The sequence below is a fragment of the Coregonus clupeaformis genome, chromosome 26, assembly GCF_020615455.1.
Source record: "Coregonus clupeaformis isolate EN_2021a chromosome 26, ASM2061545v1, whole genome shotgun sequence".
NCBI classification, from domain to species: Eukaryota; Metazoa; Chordata; class Actinopteri; order Salmoniformes; family Salmonidae; genus Coregonus; species Coregonus clupeaformis.
The window spans coordinates 27,183,891-27,203,451 of NC_059217.1; the positions used below are offsets into that span (position 1 = coordinate 27,183,891).

Genomic DNA, 19,561 nt, shown 5'->3' on the forward strand with positions numbered 1-19,561 from the left:
TTTACATAAGTATTCAGATCCTTTGCTATGAGACTCTAAATTTAGCTCAGGTGCATCCTGATTCCATTGATCATTCTTGAGATGTTTCTACAACTTGATTGGTAAATTCAATTGATTGGACATGATTTGGAAAGGCACACACTTGTCTATATAAGGTCCCACAGTTGACAGTGCATGTCAGAGCTAAAACTAAGCCATGAGGTTGAAATAATTGGCCGTAGAGCTGCAAGACAGGATTGGGTTGAGACACAGATCTGGAGAAGGGTACCAAAAACTTCCTGCAGCAGTGAAGGTCCCCAAAAACACAGTGGCCTCCATCATTCTTAAATGGAAGAAGTTTGGAACCACCAAGACTCTTCCTAGAGCTGGCCGCCCGGCCAAACTGAGCAATCGGGGGAGAAGGGCCTTGGTCAGGGAGGTGACCAAGAACCCGATAGTCACTCTGACAGAGCTCTAGAGTTCCTCTGTGGAGATGGGAGAACCTTCCAGAAGGACAACCATCTCTGCAGTACTCCACCAATCAGGCCTTTATGGTAGAGTGGCCAGATGGATGCCACTCCTCAGTAAAAGACACGATAGCCCGCTTGGAGTTTGCCAAAAGGCACCTAAAGACTCTCAGACCATGAGAAACAAGATTCTCTGGTCTGATGAAACCAAAATTGAACTCTTTGGCCTGAATGCCAATCGTCATATCTGGAGGAAACCTGGCACCATCCCTACGGTGAAGCATGGTGGTGGCAGCATCATGCTGTGTTGATGTTTTTTAGAAGCAGGGACTGGGAGACTAGTCAGGATCGAGGCAAAGATGAACGGAGCAAATTACAGAGAGATCCTCAGACTGGGGTGAAGGTTCATCTTCCAACAGGAAAATTATCCTAAGCACACAGCCAAGACAATGCAGGAGTGGCGTCGGGACAAGTCTCTGAATGTCCTTGAGTGGCCCAGCCAGAGCCCAGACTTGAACCCGATCTAACATCTTTGGAGAGACCTGAAAATAGCTGTGCAGCGACACTCCCCATCCAACCTGACAGAGCTTGAGAGGATCTGCAGAGAAGAATGGGAGAAACTCCAAATACATTTTAGTAATTTAGCAGACACTCTTATCCAGAGCGACTTACAGTTAGTGAGTGCATACATTTGTTTTTTTCATACTGTTCCTCCGTGGGAATCGAACCCACAACCCTGGCGTTACAAGCGCCATGCTCTACCAACTGAGCTATACGGGTCAAGCTTGTACAGGTGTGCCAAGCTTGTAGCGTCATACCCAATAAGACTTGAGGCTGTAATCACTGCCAAAGGTGCTTCAACAATGTACTGAGTAAGGGGTCTGATTACTTATGTAAATGTTCTATTTCCGTTTTTTATTTTTTATAAATTTGCAAAAATTTATATAAACCTGTTTTGCTTTCTCATTATGGGGTATTGTGTGTAGATTGAAGAGGGGAAAAAAACAATTTAATCATTTTTAGAATAAGGCCGTAAAGTATAAAAAATGTGGAAAAAGTCAAGGGGTCTGAATACTTTCCGAATGTACTGTAATCCTGTGGTTGAAATTTCACAAACAACAGTTAATTACTTTTTTCAAATCCAATGTATTTTCCACGTAGATTCTACATCACAATACGTTGACAAATTACTTTGAAACAACATTGATTTAACCAGTTTGTGTCCAGTGGTCACTTACCATTATTAGGGCAACAATTAAGACGTTTAAAACCACTGGAACAGTGGTAAACTTACCTGGTATTGGACGCAAGTTTATCTTGCCCCCACGCACAGTGAGGAGATGGATTGGGAGGCATAGAAAAGTTGGAGAATTACAGAACTTGGTCGCAACTTTGGGTCACCAAGTCTCCAAATGCAATTAGACGCCACCTCCATGCCAATAGGCTCTTTGGAAGGGTTGCCAGAAAAAAATATTTGATTGAGAGCGACCAACAAATGTATCATCGCTCATTGAATAGCCAATCAAAACCTTGTTTATGAACCTTATCTACATAATGAGAGTGGATGTTTGTGTTTAAATCTCTTAATATGACCAAAAGGGGCTGGGCAATCCCACTACTTTCTTTACTATGCCGAGCAGTTAGTCATTTTCCCTGAAAGCTCTAATGCAACTTCAGTGCTAGGGGGCTCTCCATCAAGACCAATCAACAGAGGGAGGTTGGGGAGGAGGTGCAGGGGAAGTGGGAGGCTTTGAATGCCTCTCGCCTCTTACTGCTGAATAGTCGGAAGGGATCAATGCTTTCACAAGTCCTCTGCGCCTGGAACCTCATCATTTCTCCACCAGCCCGTCGCCGTCGCTCGGACTATGAATAGTCAATAACAAATGAACAGGCGGGAAATAAAGTGCCAGACGAGTGGGCTTGACGCACACAGGAAGGCGTGTGTGCCATGAGTGCTGTGCGTGTGCCTCAGGTGGATGTGTGCTGCTGCTCTCCGCCACTCCACCTCTCCGCCTCTGAGAACTCCAGCTCTTCAAACAGTCCAAGGATTATTCACTTTGGTGATTATCCTAGTGGATGGCGAGTGGCTCTAAACTCTGTGGAACACGTGGCTTTTTCTTTCTGCAGAAGTTGAATAGGATTGATTTAGTCCTTCAGTGAGAGAACTATTTTCACCTGGCTGTGGGGTATCCTGACCAGGTTCTTTGGGGGTCACACTTCCAGGACAGGTGTGTGGAGACTAAGGGGCACATGGGTCACTGAGTGTGTGTGTCTGTCCCTGGCAGGTGGTCTCAGCAGCCCTGTGTGACGCCTTCTGTCACAGAGAGTCCTCGGGAGGATGTTCCTATGGGCAGGAAGTAAAGGAGCTCAGGGATCAGGAGGTGAGAGAAGGTACGGTACCCTTTATACTTTACACAACAGAAAGCATCAAGGGACAGATGTATGATGCACTTCTGAAAAGTTTGTAATTTTGTTTTTGAAAGGGAATAACAGACAAAACTTAAGACATGAAATTTGTCACCGTAACAAATGCTTCGTAAATCTGACTCTGAGTTTGATCTTTTATTGTCTTTTATTATCAGAATTCTAGTTAATGTCATTATACTTACATCTGTAACAAGCTTTACTAAACGTGGGTTGTGCTTAATTCTACAGTGTCTGACTATTTCTTGTTGATTTGTAAAAGCTTTTCAGCTTTTTTACATCGATGAGAATCAAATTTGTGCACCCAGCTTTAAGCTACAATAATTTTGAATAAAAGTGAAAATCTGTTGTATTTGGAAACAACTAATCCACCCATGAAAGTACTTTTTTCTTCAAAAGGCCTAAGGGAAAATAAAAACTAATAATTTTAGCCTCCAGATATCTCATTATCTACTGGTCTACCAGTCAACAGTTATATTAGCTATGACATTTTCACATTATTCATGAGGGAAAGTAAATCACATGATCAGTGTGCAAAATGTTCAAAATAATTTATTTAAAACGTTACATGTCCATGCCTAAGAGGAGAGAGAATTCATATTGACCCTTAAAAAGCTATTGATTATTTATTGATTTGACTAATGCCATTTGATCAAGCCAGATGGCCTCATGATGCATGCTTAGTAAATGCTAAAAGAGCTTTTAGGGGTGAAATTACTTGTCACTCTGTGTGTATGTGTGTGTGTGTGGGGGGGTTGGCTGCGTGTGTTGTAATGTATGTATCAGGACTATTTATCAGAAGGTCCGGGAATATGACGTGCTAGACAAGAGGAAGACAGTGACAGCACTGAAGGCTGGGGAGGACAGAGCTATTCTCCTTGGACTCAGCATGATCCTCTTCTCTGTGATGATGTACTTTGTGCTGGGCATTACCATTGTGCGCTCCTACTCAGACAGGTAATGTGCTCTCACTCACCAAGTCAATCACAATGTCCTGGTGTTTGTTTTCTTTGGTACTTACAAATGTAGCCACATGCAAGCCTCATTTTCTTGCATGTCAAAGAAAAAGCGGCTGTTAGATCTTCATCATGTGTCACCATGTGTATTTTACTTTGGCTATTATTATTATTATTACAATTTTTTTAACCAGGTAAGCCAGTTGAGAACAAGATATCATTTACAACTGCGACCTGGCCAAGATAAAGCAAAGCAGTGTGATAAAAACAACAACAACACAGAGTTACACATGGGATAAACACAAACATACAATCAATAACACAATAGAAAATCTATATACAGTGTATGCAAATGTAGTAAGTTATGGAGATAAGGCAATAAATAGGCCATAGTGCACTGGAGTGATAGATGTGCAGAAGATGATGTGCAAATAGAGATACTGGGGTGCAAATGAGCAAAATAAATAACAATATGGGGATAAGGTAGTTGGGTGGGCTAATTACAAATGGGCTGTGTACAGGTGTAGTGATCGGTAAGCTGCTCTGACAACTGATGCTTAAAGTTAGTGAGGGAGATAAGAGTCTCCAGCTTCAAAGATGTTTGCAGTTCGTTCCAGTCATTAGCAGCAGAGAACTGGAAGGAGTGGCGGCCAAAGGAGGTGTTGGCTTTGGGGATGACCAGTGAGATATACCTGCTGGAGCGCATACTACGGGTGGGTGTTGCTATGGTGACCAATGAGCTAAGATAAGGCGAGGATTTGCCTAGCAGGTTTGGCGACGAATATGTAGTGAGGGCCAGCCAACGAGAGCGTACAGGTCACAATGGTGGGTAGTATATGGGGCTTTGGTGACAAAACGGATGGCACTGTGATAGACTACATCCAATTTGCTGAGTAGTTGGAGGCTATTTTGTAAATGACATCGCCGAAGTCATGGATCGGTAGGAGGGGGGGGGGCATGGCCATGTTGCAGCGGAGGGTGCAGAGCTGGTGGCCGGGGTAGGGGTTGCCAGGTGGAAAGCATGGCCAGCCGTAGCAAAATGCTTATTCAAATTCTCGATTATCGTAGATTTATCGGTGGTGACAGTGTTTCCTAGCCTCAGTGCAGTGGGCAGCTGGGAGGAGGTGCTCTTATTCTCCATGGACTTTACAGTGTCCCAAAACCTTTTGGAGTTAGTGTTACAGGATGCAAATTTCTGTTTGAAAAAGCTAGCCTTTGCTTTCCTAACTGATTGTTTATATTGGTTCCTGATTTCCCTGAAAAGTTGCATATCGCGAGGGCAGTTTGATGCTAATGCAGTACGCCACAGGATGTTTTTGTGCTGGTCAAGGGCAGTCAAGTCTGTGGTGAACCAGGGGCTATGTCTGTTCTTAGTTCTGCATTTTTTGAATGGGGCATGCTTATTTAAGATGGAGAGGAAAGCACTTTTAAAGAACAACCAGGCATCCTCTACTGACGGAATGAGGTCAATATCCTCCAGGATACCCGGGCCAGGTCAATTAGAAAGGCCTGCTCTCTGAAGTGTTTTAGGAAGCGTTTGACAGTGATGAGTAGTGGTCTTTTGACCGCGGACCCATTACGGATGCAGGCAATGAGTCAGTGATCGCTGAGATCCTGGTTGAAGACAGCAGAGGTGTATTTAGAGGGTAAATTAGTCAGGATGATATCTATGAGGGTGCCCATTTTTACGGATTTAGGGTTGTACCTGGTAGGTTCCTTGATAATTTGTGTGAGATTGAGGGTATCTACACTGCTCAAAAAAATTAAGGGAACACTTAAACAACACATCCTAGATCTGAATGAATGAAATAATCTTATTAAATACTTTTTTCTTTACATAGTTGAATGTGCTGACAACAAAATCACACAAAAATTATCACTGGAAATCAAATGTATCAACCCATGGAGGTCTGGATTTGGAGTCACCCTCAAAATTAAAGTGGAAAACCACACTACAGGCTGATCCAACTTTGATGTAATGTCCTTAAAAGAAGTCAAAATGAGGCTCAGTAGTGTGTGTGGCCTCCACGTGCCTGTATGACCTCCCTATAACGCCTGGGCATGCTCCTGATGAGGTGGCGGATGGTCTCCTGAGGTATCTCCTCCCAGACCTGGACTAAAGCATCCGCCAACTCCTGGACAGTCTGTGGTGCAACGTGGCGTTGGTGGATGGAGCGAGACATGATGTCCCAGATGTGCTCAATTGGATTCAGGTCTGGGGAACGGACGGGCCAGTCCATAGCATCAATGCCTTCCTCTTGCAGGAACTGCTGACACACTCCAGCCACATGAGGTCTAGCATTGTCTTGCATTAGGAGGAACCCAGGGCCAACCGCACCAGCATATGGTCTCACAAGGGGTCTGAGGATCTCATCTCGGTACCTAATGGCAGTCAGGCTACCTCTGGCGAGCACATGGAGGGCTGTGCGGCCCCCCAAAGAAATGCCACCCCACACCATGACTGACCCACCGCCAAACCGGTCATGCTGGAGGATGTTGCAGGCAGCAGAACGTTCTCCACGGCGTCTCCAGACTCTGTCACGTCTGTCACATGTGCTCAGTGTGAACCTGCTTTCATCTGTGAAGAGCACAGGGCGCCAGTGGCGAATTTGCCAATCTTGGTGTTCTCTGGCAAATGCCAAACGTCCTGCACGGTGTTGGGCTGTAAGCACAACACCCACCTGTGGACGTCGGGCCCTCATACCACCCTCATGGAGTCTGTTTCTGACCGTTTGAGCAGACACATGCACATTTGTGGCCTGCTGGAGGTCATTTTGCAGGGCTCTGGCAGTGCTCCTCCTGCTCCTCCTTGCACAAAGACGGAGGTAGCGGTCCTGCTGCTGGGTTGTTGCCCTCCTACGGCCTCCTCCACGTCTCCTGATGTACTGGCCTGGCTCCTGGTAGCGCCTCCATGCTCTGGACACTACGCTGACAGACACAGCAAACCTTCTTGCCACAGCTCGCATTGATGTGCCATCCTGGATGAGCTGCACTACCTGAGCCACTTGTGTGGGTTGTAGACTCTGTCTCATGCTACCACTAGAGTGAAAGCACCGCCAGCATTCAAAAGTGACCAAAACATCAGCCAGGAAGCATAGGAACTGAGAAGTGGTCTGTGCTCACCACCTGCAGAACCACTTCTTTATTGGGGGTGTCTTGCTAATTGCCTATAATTTCCACCTGTTGTCTATTCCATTTGCACAATAGCATGTGAAATGTATTGTCAATCAGTGTTGCTTCCTAAGTGGACAGTTTGATTTCACAGAAGTGTGATTGACTTGGAGTTACATTGTGTTGTTTAAGTGTTCCCTTTATTTTTTTGAGCAGTGTAGTTTAGATTGTAGGACGGCCGGGGTGTTAAGCATATCCCAGTTTAGGTCACCAAGCAGTACGAACTCTGAGGATAGATGGGGTGCAATCAATTCACATATGGTGTCCAGGGCACAGCTGCGGTCTGAGGGGGGTCTGTAGAAAGCGGAAACAGTGAGAGACTTATTTCTGGAAAGGTGGATTTTTAGAAGTAGAAGCTAAAACTGTTTGGGCACTGGGTGCTACAGGGCCTGGGTTGACCTCTACATCACCAGAGGAACAGAGGAAGAGTAGAATAAGGATACGGCTAAAGGCTTTAAGAACTGGTCTTCTAGTGCGTTGGGTACAGAGAATAAAAGGGGCAGATTTCTGGGCGTTGTAGAATAGATTCTTTTTATTCAGTGAAATTGAATAAAAAGAACTAACTGAAACAGCAATAGGCAAGGCATATTGACATGGGAGAGGCATAAAGCAATCACAGGTGTTATTCGAGAGAGCTAAGACAACAACTGGTAATGGCGACGAAAGTTTGGGCTGAGGCTAAACAGATAAACAGGACAGATAAAAAGGATGGGGTACCATGGAAAGGAATGGTCCAGCAGGCATCAGCTGTGTAGCTGAGGGATCATAAGGTCCAGTGAACAGCAATAAGTGAGTGGGAGCAGTTCGATGGCTGCTACAGCACAGGCGAGCAGGAGGCACGGCTGTTGATTGCATGTGCTAGCGGGCAGGGGCAAGCAGATGGATCTTTGTGGTCGTCGCAACTGGAAGCCTGTTGAAACCACATCAGACGATTACGTCGGCAGACCAGTCGTGATGGATCATCGGGGCTCCGTGTCGACACTAAGAGGTCCCGTCCGGTTGACAGAGAGGTAGATAGCCGGGAGATGGGCCTGGCTCGAGGCTAGCTCAAGGCTAACTGGTGCTTGCTTCGGTACAGTAGTGATTAGCCAACAACAACATCCATTCGGTTGCAGCTAGCTAGTTGCGATGATCCGGTGTTAAGGTCCAGTGATTCAGTGATTCCGGCAGAAAATCCGATATGTTCTGGGTCGATATAGCGCGCTGTGCAGACTGTGCAGACTGGCCGATAATTGTCCAGGCTAGAGCTGGCTGGTAGGTAGTGCTGGCCACGGACTATGGTGAAAACCACTAACGGTGGCTAATAGCAAGTAGCTAGTTAGCTGGCTAGTTTCAGCCGGAGGTTCTAGATAAAAAGGTATAAGAAATAATAATAGAATCTGTTCCACATTGGGTGAGGCGGGTTGCAGGAAAGTATATTTAGTTGAAGGATGAAAAGTGAGATTGAGAAATATATACGAAAAAAACAAAAAACTGGCTATTTACACGAGCACACTACAGAATACACGACCGCACTGCTACGCCATCTTGGATTAACGTCTAGGATAATGTCTCAAATGCTGTCTGAACTGTCACTGAAACACACCAGTTAGCCAAACTGTCTGTAAAGTACAACCACATAATCCCTCTATATTAGCCCCTCCCGGGAGCTACAACTCGGTAGCTAAAACTGTGCATTCCAAAATGGTGTGGTCCCTCTATACTTTAGTTGTGGACATAAATTGCAGTCAGAGGCAATTAAGATGCCAGCTGCAGCTGAGGCTTATGAGTAGCATTTGCACTATGAGCTCAATGGAACTGTTACAGCACGCATGCAGGGGACACAGGGGACAAACTTCAGCACACAATAGCCTATCACAATACAGCATCAATTACACTGCAAGACGCCAATGTCATTCTAAACCACAGTGTGCTGCTATTTTTTATTTAATTCCACCTCAAGTCTTTCCTTTTCTATTTGGATTCAGTGAAAAAGGCTTTCATTTTCAAAGGCAGTGCAACATTTATCCTATAGGAGAAAGTGAAAAGCAAGTTATTCAAAATAGATGACAGAGATATTCAAAAGGGACAGACATTGCTGGATTACTTTTCCCTAGATCTAAGATCAATTTCCAAATATCAGTACGTAAAGCATGCTGGGATATTCAAGAGGTTAAGAGACACCGGTAAAGTGGACAGACTTTGGAATTTAGCTAGAGATAATCACTACAATCTGCTATTTGCTAGTGTTGTCGATCTTTTCTCCCATTTCTACTATTCAACTGATTCAGTCTGCTTCATATCATGCAGTCTCTCGCAAATTCCTACAACCTCTCCTTTTTCATTTAATTCAATGTTAGTCATGGGTGTTGTGTTGTTGAATACAGTTGTTCTTGATGTTGAACTAACTTGTGTGGCATCCAGACAGCAATATTTCGGAGGGCACCTGGGTAGAGCTATACACAGGTCAGTAACTCTTTAATTCTGCTCCCAACCCTGTCCACCCCCATGCAATGCCATGTAGTGTGTGGACGGAGGAATCCAGCTGCACTGTGCTCAACTCCACCATCGTGGCAGAGATTAACTGTACCTACAGCTGTGGCTCCGAGTGCTGGAAAAGCTCCAAGTACCCATGCCTACAGGTGTTTGTCAGTCTCAACACATCCGGGAAGGTCGTCCGACTCTCCCACAATGAGGAGGCACAGGACACCAACCCAGAGGTGAGACAGAGGACATGCCTAAACGTAACATGTCTAATAGTAACCCTTTATTTCATTGTCCTGCTTCAGCTACAGTAATATACACCTGGTTTTACTCATCTTTACTAAGAAATTATGTGGTAGCAATGTGCAATCAAATGATTCAATACAAAACAGTACATTAGCACAGCTATGAAATATGTATTTACCATATAATTAATTTAATGTAGGGCAATTCCACGATAAGAGTGATGCTGAAACTCAGATTTTTCACTTTAAAATGTCAAACAAAAACCAATGATTGTAAAGTTAAACAAACCATACAACTCTATGCACAAGTACTACTTTTAACAATTTCCACTGAAAATTGTACAAAAACACATTTACTTGAAGAACAGTGCAGATGCAAATTTGGTAACAGAATGGTGGCACCAACAGCACAAACCGTCATTCTGTTACCAAACTTTGCATCCCCACAAGACACAAACTGGTTGAATCAACGTTGTTTCAACGTAATTTGTCAACGTATTGTGACGTAGACTCATACATTCTATTTTTTTAAAGTCATGAATTGTTGTTTTGATGGTGAAATTTCAAGCACAGGATTATGTCATCATTGTGACCAATTTTCAACATAGACAAACCTGGCATAAAATATGTTGAATTTGTACCTTTGAAACAATCCGAAAAAAAGTTATAGGTTGGGCAGCACCTCTTACTGGAGAATTGATCAATCTACAGCTATTCATTTGGTATCCCATCCAGGGTTCTAACCACGCCCAGTCCTTCTTAGCTTTGATATTTGTCCCTGACTACTACCAATGTGCTACCATGAGAATGATTATTGAGAGATCTCTTAATAACTAAATATATTCACTGTGTTGCTATCGAAGTCATTCCAAAGGGTAGGCTTAACAAAGCAAATAAAATGTTACCATATTTTATAAGTCATATATCATCAATGATACTATTTAGGCCTATACAGTGCATTCGGAAAGTATTCAGACCCCTTGACTTTTTCCACATTTTGTTAAGTTACAGCCTTATTCTAAAAAGGATTAAATCGTTTTTTTCCCTCATCATTTTCCTACACACAATACCCCATAATGACAATGCAAAAACAGGTTTTAAGAAATTTTCGCAAATGTATTAAAAATAAAAAACAGAAATACCTTATTTACATAAGTATTCAGACCCTTTGCTATGAGACTCTAGAGTCTCATAGCAAAGGGTCTGAATACTTATGTAAATAAGGTATTTCCGATTTCCGATGGTCACTCTGACAGAGCTCCAGAGTTCCTCTGTGTAGATAGGAGAACCTTCCAGAAGGACAACCATCTCTGCAGCACTCCACCAATCAGGCCTTTATGGTAGAGTGGCCAGATGGAAGCCACTCCTCAGTAAAAAGGCACATGACAGCCCACTTGGAGTTTGCCAAAAGGCACCTAAAGGACTCTCAGACCATGAGAAACAAGATTCTCTGTTGCCAAGTATCACGTCTGGAGGAAACCTGGCACCATCCCTACGGTGAAGCATGGTGGTGGCAGCATCTTGCTGTGGGGATATTTTTCAGCGGCAGGGACTGGGAGACTAGTCAGGATTGAGGGAAAGATGAATGGAGCAAAGTACAGAGAGATCCTTGATGAAAACCTGCTCCAAAGCGCTTAGTACCTCAGACTGGGGCAAAGGTTCACCTTCCAACAGGACAACGACCCTAAGCACACAGCCAAGACGACGCAGGAGTGGATTCGGGACAAGTCTCTGAATGTCCTTGACTGTCCCTGCCAGTCCTGTAAATAGCTGTGCAGTGACGCTCCCCATTCAACCTGACTGAGCTTGAGAAGATCTGCAGAGAAGAAACTCCCCAAATACGGGTGTGCCAAGCTTGTAGCGTCACACCCAAGAAGACTCAAGGCTGTAATCGCTGCCAAAGGTGCTTCAACAAAGTACTGAGTAAAGGGTCTGAATACTTATGCAAATGTAATATAGTTTTTTTTTTTTTATAAATTAGCAGAAATGTCTAACAACCTGTTTTTACTTTGTCATTATGGGTTATTGTGTGTAGATTGATGAGGGGGAAAAACTATTTAATTCATTTTAGAATAAGGCTGTAACATAACAAAATGTGGAAAAAGTCACGGGGTCTGAATACCTTCCGAATGCACTGTATAGCATTTGCAAAGTCATCAACAGCTATTGTTTCAATTCAACCCAAGGTTCAACTAAAAATAGACAATACATATCGGCCTAGGGTTTCTCAACTTTGGTTGATTTCAAATTTAATCTTCAAGTTAATCATTAATATATTGGATTCAAGTCTCCATTTCAAACAAAAATCTAAGTTAAAACCCCCTAAGGTCGATGTCCACTCCCCTGCGGAAATCTAATTAGCATAATAAAAAAGCCCCCATAATAATCTGTCAGTTTAAGATAGAGATAAAATGTAAATGAAAATGATAGAGATAGCTGGTTTTGGATTGGATACGTCTCAATCCACCACATTCACCTATGTCGCACTTCTGCATCTGCGGTGAATGGTGACAGAGCTAGAGCGGTGTTTGTCAGACCATGATAAATTCTGAAATTCTCATAAAATCGTCTGTAGCGTCCGAATGGTTTGGCCTACAAAGTATTATGACCCCTCTATGGAAAGATGAGACATACAGTACCAGTCAAAAGTTTGGACACACCTACTCATTCCAGGGTTTTTCTTTATTTTTACTATATCCTACATTGTAGAATAATAGTGAAGACATCAACACTATGAAAGAACACATATGGAATCATGTAGTAACCAAAAAAGTGTTAAACAAATCAAAATATATTTTATATTTGAGATTCTTCAAATAGCCACCCTTTGCCTTGATGACAGCTTTGAACACTCTTGGCATTCTCTCAACCAGCTTCACCTGGAATGCTTTTCCAACAGTCTTGAAGGAGTTCCCACATATGCTGAGCACTTGTTGGCTGCTTTTCCTTCACTCTGCGGTCCGACTCATCCCAAACCATCTCAATAGGGTTGAGGTCGGGGGATTGTGCAGGCCAGGTCATCTGTTGCAGCACTCCAAAACCCTCCTTCTTGGTAAAATAGCCCTTACACAGCCTGGAGGTGTGTTGGGTCATTGTCCTGTTGAAAAACAAATTATAGTCCCACTAAGCCCAAACCAGATGGGATGGCGTATCGCTGCAGAATGCTGTGGTAGCCATGCTGGTTAAGTGTGCCTTCAATTCTAAATAAATCACTGACAGTGTCACCAGCAAAGCACCCCCACACCATAACACCTCCTCCTCCATGCTTTACGGTGGGAAAAACAAATGCAGAGATCATCCGTTCACCCACACCGCGTCTCACAAAGACACGGCGGTTGGAACCAATAATCTCCAATTTGAACTCCAGACCAAAGGACATATTTCCACCGGTCTAATGTCCATTGTTCGTGTTTCTATGCCCAAGCAAGTCTCTTCTTCTTACTGGTGTCCTTTAGTAGTGGTTTCTTTGCAACAATTTGACCATGAAGGCCTGATTCACACAGTCTCCTCTGAACAGTTGATGTTGAGATGTGTCTGTTACTTGAACTCTGTGAAGCATTTATTTGGGCAGCAATTTCGGAGGCTGGTAACTCTAATGAACTTATCCTCTGCAGCAGAGGTAACTCTGGGTCTTCCATTCCTGTGGCGGTCCTCATGAGAGCCAGTTTCATCATAGCTCTTGATGGTTTTTGTGACTGCACTTGAAGAAACTTTCAAAGTTCTGGAAATGGTCCGTATTGACTGACCTTCATGTCATGATTCCATATGTGTTCTTTCATAGTGTTGATGTCTTCACTATTATTCTACAATGTAAAAAATAGTAAAAAATAAAGAAAAACCCTTGAATAAGTAGGTGTGTCCAAACTTATGACTGGTAGTGTACATGTCGGTTGTTTTGCTCTAGGACACCCACAGGCTTCACAAGACTCATCTAAAGGTCCCCCGGTACCAGTTGAAAAAGTGAATGGAAGATAACTGTGTGTGCACTTTGTGTTCAAAAACACTATTGTTGCACACAAAGTGAGTCCGTACAACTTATTATGTGATTTGTTAAGCACATTTTTACTCCTGAACTTATTTAGGCTTGCCATAACAAAGGGGTTAAATACTTATGAACTCAAGACATTTCAACCTTTCATTTTTAATGAATTAGTAAACATTTCTAAATACATAATTCCACTTTGACATTATGGTGTATTGTATGTAGGCCAGTGACACAAAATATCAATGTAACCCATTTTAAATTCAGGCTGTAGCACAACAAAATGTGGAAAAAGTCAAGGGGTGTGAATACTTTCTGAAGGCATTGTATGTTGTATTCAAGTCTCCAACTAAACCAAAAATAAAAGTTATAGGATTAAGCCAGTGGCTCAGTTGAAACTATCCAGGCATTAGATATCCTTCAAATTATATTTGGTTGCGTTGTCAACCAAACACAATTCAATATTTATTTTGTAATAAAGTAAATAGCCTCAATTTAAGGTTATCTTACAAACTAATGTAACAATATTTATTCAACCTTAAAATGAGTAACATATCCATGGCCACGTATTGAGGTTAGCCTACTGTAACTATAAATGTCTTCTTATGTAATCATAGAAAGCGTGCATGTTCAAGATAGCATGCAAAGCTTCACAATTGCTATAATAGTCTTCACAGAATCTCTAACAGAATTGATCACTTGCTCTATGTACTTTTAATGCACACGTCAAATTCATTCCACGGAGTGCCAAGTGTCTGCGGGTTTTCGCTCCTCCCTTGTACTTGATTGATGAATTAAGGTCACTAGTTAGTAAGGAACTCCCCTCACCTGGTTGTCTAGGTCTTAATCTAAAGGAAAAACCAAAAACCAGAAGACACTAGCCCCTCCATGGAATGAGTTTGACACCGCTGTTTTAATGTAATCTCAACCACAATCCAGGTCATTTGGTTGTGCTATTAGATAAAGCACAGTGATAAAACATGAACTTGTTGTATAAACACAAAATATCTGACATTGTATTACCATTTGAACTTTTTTGTGCTTTTTAAATAGTTGGAAGCGCAGTGAAAACACATTTAGATGACAACTAAACCAAAAATCAGACATTGTTTTTTCATTGGAATTTGGTTATGCTTTTAGATGGTTGAAAGCAGAGTGACAACTCATTGGGAATTCAACAAACTTCTGGCTGCCTTTTTGAGTGGGTGAATAAAGGTTGAAATCTCATTGATCAACATCTCAACCAAATATTACCCAAATTTCCACATTGAAATTATGTGGTGTGCCCAGTTGGTCTGCACTGGTCTTCAAGTAATAGTTTTTGTAAAATTGTCTGTAGAAATTGTTAAAAGTAGTCCTTGTGCATAGAGTTGTATTGTTTGTTTAACTTTGCAATCATTGGTTTTTCTTTGACATACATTTTTAAGTGAAAAATATAATAAAGCAACATTTTATTAACTGTGATCTGATTCTCAGCGTCACTCTGTCACGTGGAATTGCCCTGTAACAATGAGAAAACAATATGGTTTAATCCACCCTAATTCACTACAAATAAATAAATAGTTCATCACAATAAAAACCATGGAAACGAAAGGACCCCAAGAGTTCTAATTAACTTCAGACGACTCCACCTCACTACATTACTTGAGGGGATGGAAAAAACTTGCAGCTGAAAACAAATTCTAGAGGTTAAATTCCAATTCAACTCATCCAAGACACACACTTAACCCACCGTATTCATAATAAAGCTGTCTTTGTTCTCTTAGTGCTTCTATGTGCCCAAATGTCGGAAGGACTACAATGCGATCCATACTGTAGTCATGAACATCTCGGAGCGTCTGAAAACACAGCAGCAGGTGCTGTGTTACATGGACCCAGGTGAACAGCAGGACAATGCTCTACTGACACGCATCTATGGACGATTGGCAGTGTTCCACTCACTCTTTTGGCCCACCTGCACCCTCATTGGTGGAACCATCATCATCGCCATGGTGAAGCTCACCCAGTACCTGTCCATCATGTGTGAACAGGTGGGCAGGATCAAAAGGTGAGAGAAAGGCCAGCGACAGGGGACAGGGGCCAGGCTACAAGGCCAGGGGAGAGGGGCCAGGCTACAAGGCCAGGGGACAGGGGCCAAGCTACAGGGGCCAAGGGATAGGCTACAGTAGCAGCACAAGCCCCTGGTCTTCATACGCAGTATAGGAACCTTATGGAAGCTCTTTATGTTCCATTTGAGCTAAAGACTTGTGTATGAGAGCTGAGTGACAGACAGAGTGACAGGGGATCTGGGGGCTTACATTCCCCATATGACTTCTCTGGTTCCTCTGAGGAAAGCAATAGGACTGATATGGGCTCCCGGCAGCTGTCATGGCAGGTGAAAGTCAATTACTTTGGGGCACACTGATTTTTCCTGGGATCTCTTTTCGGCACCTCCTTAAGTGGCACAATCATACAAAGTGATGGCTTTAAAGAAGTGGCCAACACTGGACCTGATCTGCCCTTGAACCCCTAGGCAGCTTCAATGATTCATTCACACTGTGGCGACAAGGCAGTGACGCCAAGAGAGTTTGCCCGAGACAACCATGTCAAAGCATTGTCCAAAATACTGATCCAAACTTGGCTCCTCGTGTTACTGGTGTTGGGTGGAGGGTTACACAACTACAGGTGGCTGGGCCGACACCCCTGAACAAGGTGTTGACTATCTATGCTGTAACCCTGGGTCTGTAGAGACTCCATTCCAAGCTAATAGTTTGGGATAAACACTTACTTGCTGTATGGTGTAGCAGTAATTACACATCACAATAGGTCTTAGTCACTAGGATGCTTAGATCAACATACAATGCAACTTCCCAGGACAACTGTTCAATACAAAATGCCTTAATTTCTGGCCCTAACACTGTGGTAGACTTTCTCTGAAATGGGTAGATGTACTGAGGCCAACTGCGTTTTCAGGGCCTGGGCCTGGTTGCATAAAACACCTTAAGTTAATTTCCCCCTCATCTTTTCCTTTAAAGTTTCCTTAACTTTAAGTCAGTTGCACAAAACATTTTAAGGTAAATTTCCCCCTTAAATTAAGTGAAAAAGTTAAGGGTGCCAAGGAGGTCCTTTAACTGCTTCATTCAGTATGGATATCAATGTAAACAGCATTTGTGGAGGTGAATGTTGCTTTCATCTGCACTGGTGACAAAAGGAAAACATCAACCAGCTAGCTACTTAGCTAAACAATGGAAGGTGCACAATCCATGGCTACAAAGCTAGCTGGCTTGTTGCTATAGCTACTCTGTAAGCTACTGTAGAAACGTGGTTTATTATCTTCTGAAGCAATTTGGTTATCCTGTCTTGATTGTAGAGGTTATATTTAGCTATCTTACAAAATGAAAGCGATCTCTTTGAGGAGAAGTTTAGTCAGTGAATCAGGCTGTCTCCATGGTAACAAGATACTCTTTCTGCCATACATGCCTTCAAACTACCATAAAACCCCTTAAGTATGCCCTTACCTAAGGAAATATTTGAGGGGCGCTATGCAACGTCCTTAAACAATTCCCTTAGGTAAGGGAAAATTAATCCTTAAGGTAAACACTTAAGATGTTTTATATAAAACACCTTAAGTTAATTTTCCAGTTATCTTTTCCCTTAAAGTTTCCTTACCTTTAAGTCAGTTGCCCTGGTTGCAAAAGGAAAACATCAACCAGCAAGCTAGGTGTATAGCTAGCTAGCTAGCTACTTAGCTAAACAATGGAAGGTGCACAATCCATGGCTACAAAGCTACCTGGCTAGCTTGCTAGCTACCTACTATGTGAGTTAACTTAATGTGCTAGAAAGTAATGGAAACAAGTTGAGAAAAAAGTAACTAAAATAAACGTGTTTTATTATCTTCTGAATCAATTTGTTTCTCCTGTCTTGAATGTAGAAGTTCTATTATGTGAAATCCCAAAATAAATGTGATTTATTTGACAAGAGATCACATTCAGACAGTGAATCAGGTCATCTCCATGGTAACCAGAGACTACCGTAAAACCCCTTACCTAAGGGAAACGATTGAGGGGCTCTTAAACAATTCCCATAAGTAAGTGGAAATTAATACTTAAGGGAAAGCCTTAAGGGAAACACTTAAGATGTTTTATGCAATCAGACCCTGGAGCACAAATTTAATTGACAAGAAGAACAAATCCATAATGGAAATGAGTCGTGGCGCATTTTACCATAAATATTCACAGAATGATGATTGCACACATTCAGACCAAACTGGGTAAATATTGACAATATTTCATTATTGGTTCCATGATCACTATTATTACTGTTTGTTAATATTATTTTGCTGTCACTGTCATCTCATGTTGTCATCAGAAGTTTATCCTTGCCTATAATTGTTACATTATTGGCTGTTTGACTTGCTTTCTTATCAATTGATACAAACCAATTGTACATGAAATTTTGTCTTGCATTCATATATTTAAAGACAAACTCAGCAATTAAAGTACTTCCCTGGTTTGTATTTAGTGATTGTTGGGTTGGTAAAAGTAATTAAAAGGTTCAAGAAATGCACAATAAACTGAGCCTTAGTATAAGAGCAATGTTCATTAACTGATAAACCAACCAAAATGTACTGATATACTGCCTTATTTTATGATTGATAGAGTGTCTGGGTGAACAACTCATGTCTGTCTTCCATTAATCCTACAGTCTACTTAATCATATAAGTGAGGTGATGCTGTTTTAAAGCACAGGTCGGTCCTTGGGATTTGAAGAGTTTCATTCCAAAATGCTATATATCCATTTCCATTAGCTTTTACTGTTTAAAGAAATTATAAAAGTGATCGGGGTGTTTTTTTTAAACTATCTAATCATGGTATAGGGTTGATCAATGACAGACGTAGTTATTTAAAATATATAACTTGATGGTCTCATTTCAGAGAGACAAATAATCCTGTTTTTTTTGCAAAATGCTATATATCCGCCTCACTCAGAGAAATAAGTTGTACTGCTAGGATTTACACAGTGAAATGTAACAAATAATTACATTTTCTATAAAGAACTGTACACATTTGTGACATCAATATATAAAAAATAATAATAATAATTCAACACAGTAATAAGAGATCTGGATGTAAAACTTGCACATTTAGCAGATGCTATTATCCAGCGTTACTTACAGTAAGTGCATTCATCTTAAGATAGCTAGGTTAGACAACCACATACTGTATCACAGTCAAATATACATGATACGAGCATTCCATTCCAGCTAAACAATGAATATATAGCGTTTTGCTAAAAAACACATTTTCATACACCTCTAAAATCTGATAACAGTAATATTTTACACACTCATGAAAGTATCCATAAGCAATCATTTATGATGAAAAACACACAAATGTGAAAATGTTTTGCATATACAGTGGCTTGCGAAAGTATTCACCCCCCTTGGCATTTTTACATTTTACAACCTGAAATTTAAAATTATTTTTCGGGGGTTTGTATCATTTGATTTACACAACATGCCCACCACTTTGAAGATGCAAAATATTTTTTCAATACTTTGTAGAGCCACCTTTTGCAGCAATTACAGCTGCAAGTCTCTTGGGGTATGTCTCTATAAGCTTGGCACATCTAGCCACTGGGATTTCTGTCCATTCATCAAGGCAAAACTGCTCTAGCTCCTTCAAGTTGGATGGGTTCCGCTGGTGTACAGCAATCTTTAAGTCATACCACAGATTCTCAATTGGATTGAGGTCTGGGCTTTGACTAGGCCATTCCAAGACATTTAAATGTTTCCCCTTAAACCACTCAAGTGTTGCTTTAGCAGTATGCTTAGGGTCGTTGTCCTGCTGGAAGGTGAACCTCCGTCCCAGTCTCAAATCTCTGGAAGACTGAAAC

The 19,561-nt window shown here is 42.0% G+C and overlaps 1 protein-coding gene and 1 non-coding gene across 2 annotated transcripts; one reads left to right on the plus strand and one right to left on the minus strand.

The window, feature by feature from the left end:
- Nucleotides 1-1,152: 1,152 nt before the first annotated feature.
- Nucleotides 1,153-1,222, minus strand: trnat-ugu. The gene has a single exon. It is a non-coding gene; the product is annotated as a tRNA-Thr (tRNA).
- An 8,141-nt stretch (nt 1,223-9,363) lies between these two features.
- Nucleotides 9,364-15,816, plus strand: LOC121539889 (calcium-activated potassium channel subunit beta-2-like). The gene is made up of 2 exons (XM_041848535.1): nt 9,364-9,696; nt 15,454-15,816. Exons 1-2 carry the CDS (start codon nt 9,490-9,492, stop codon nt 15,736-15,738), a joined length of 492 nt encoding a protein of 163 aa, XP_041704469.1. The 5' UTR covers nt 9,364-9,489; the 3' UTR covers nt 15,739-15,816.
- The last annotated feature ends 3,745 nt before the right edge of the window (nt 15,817-19,561 follow it).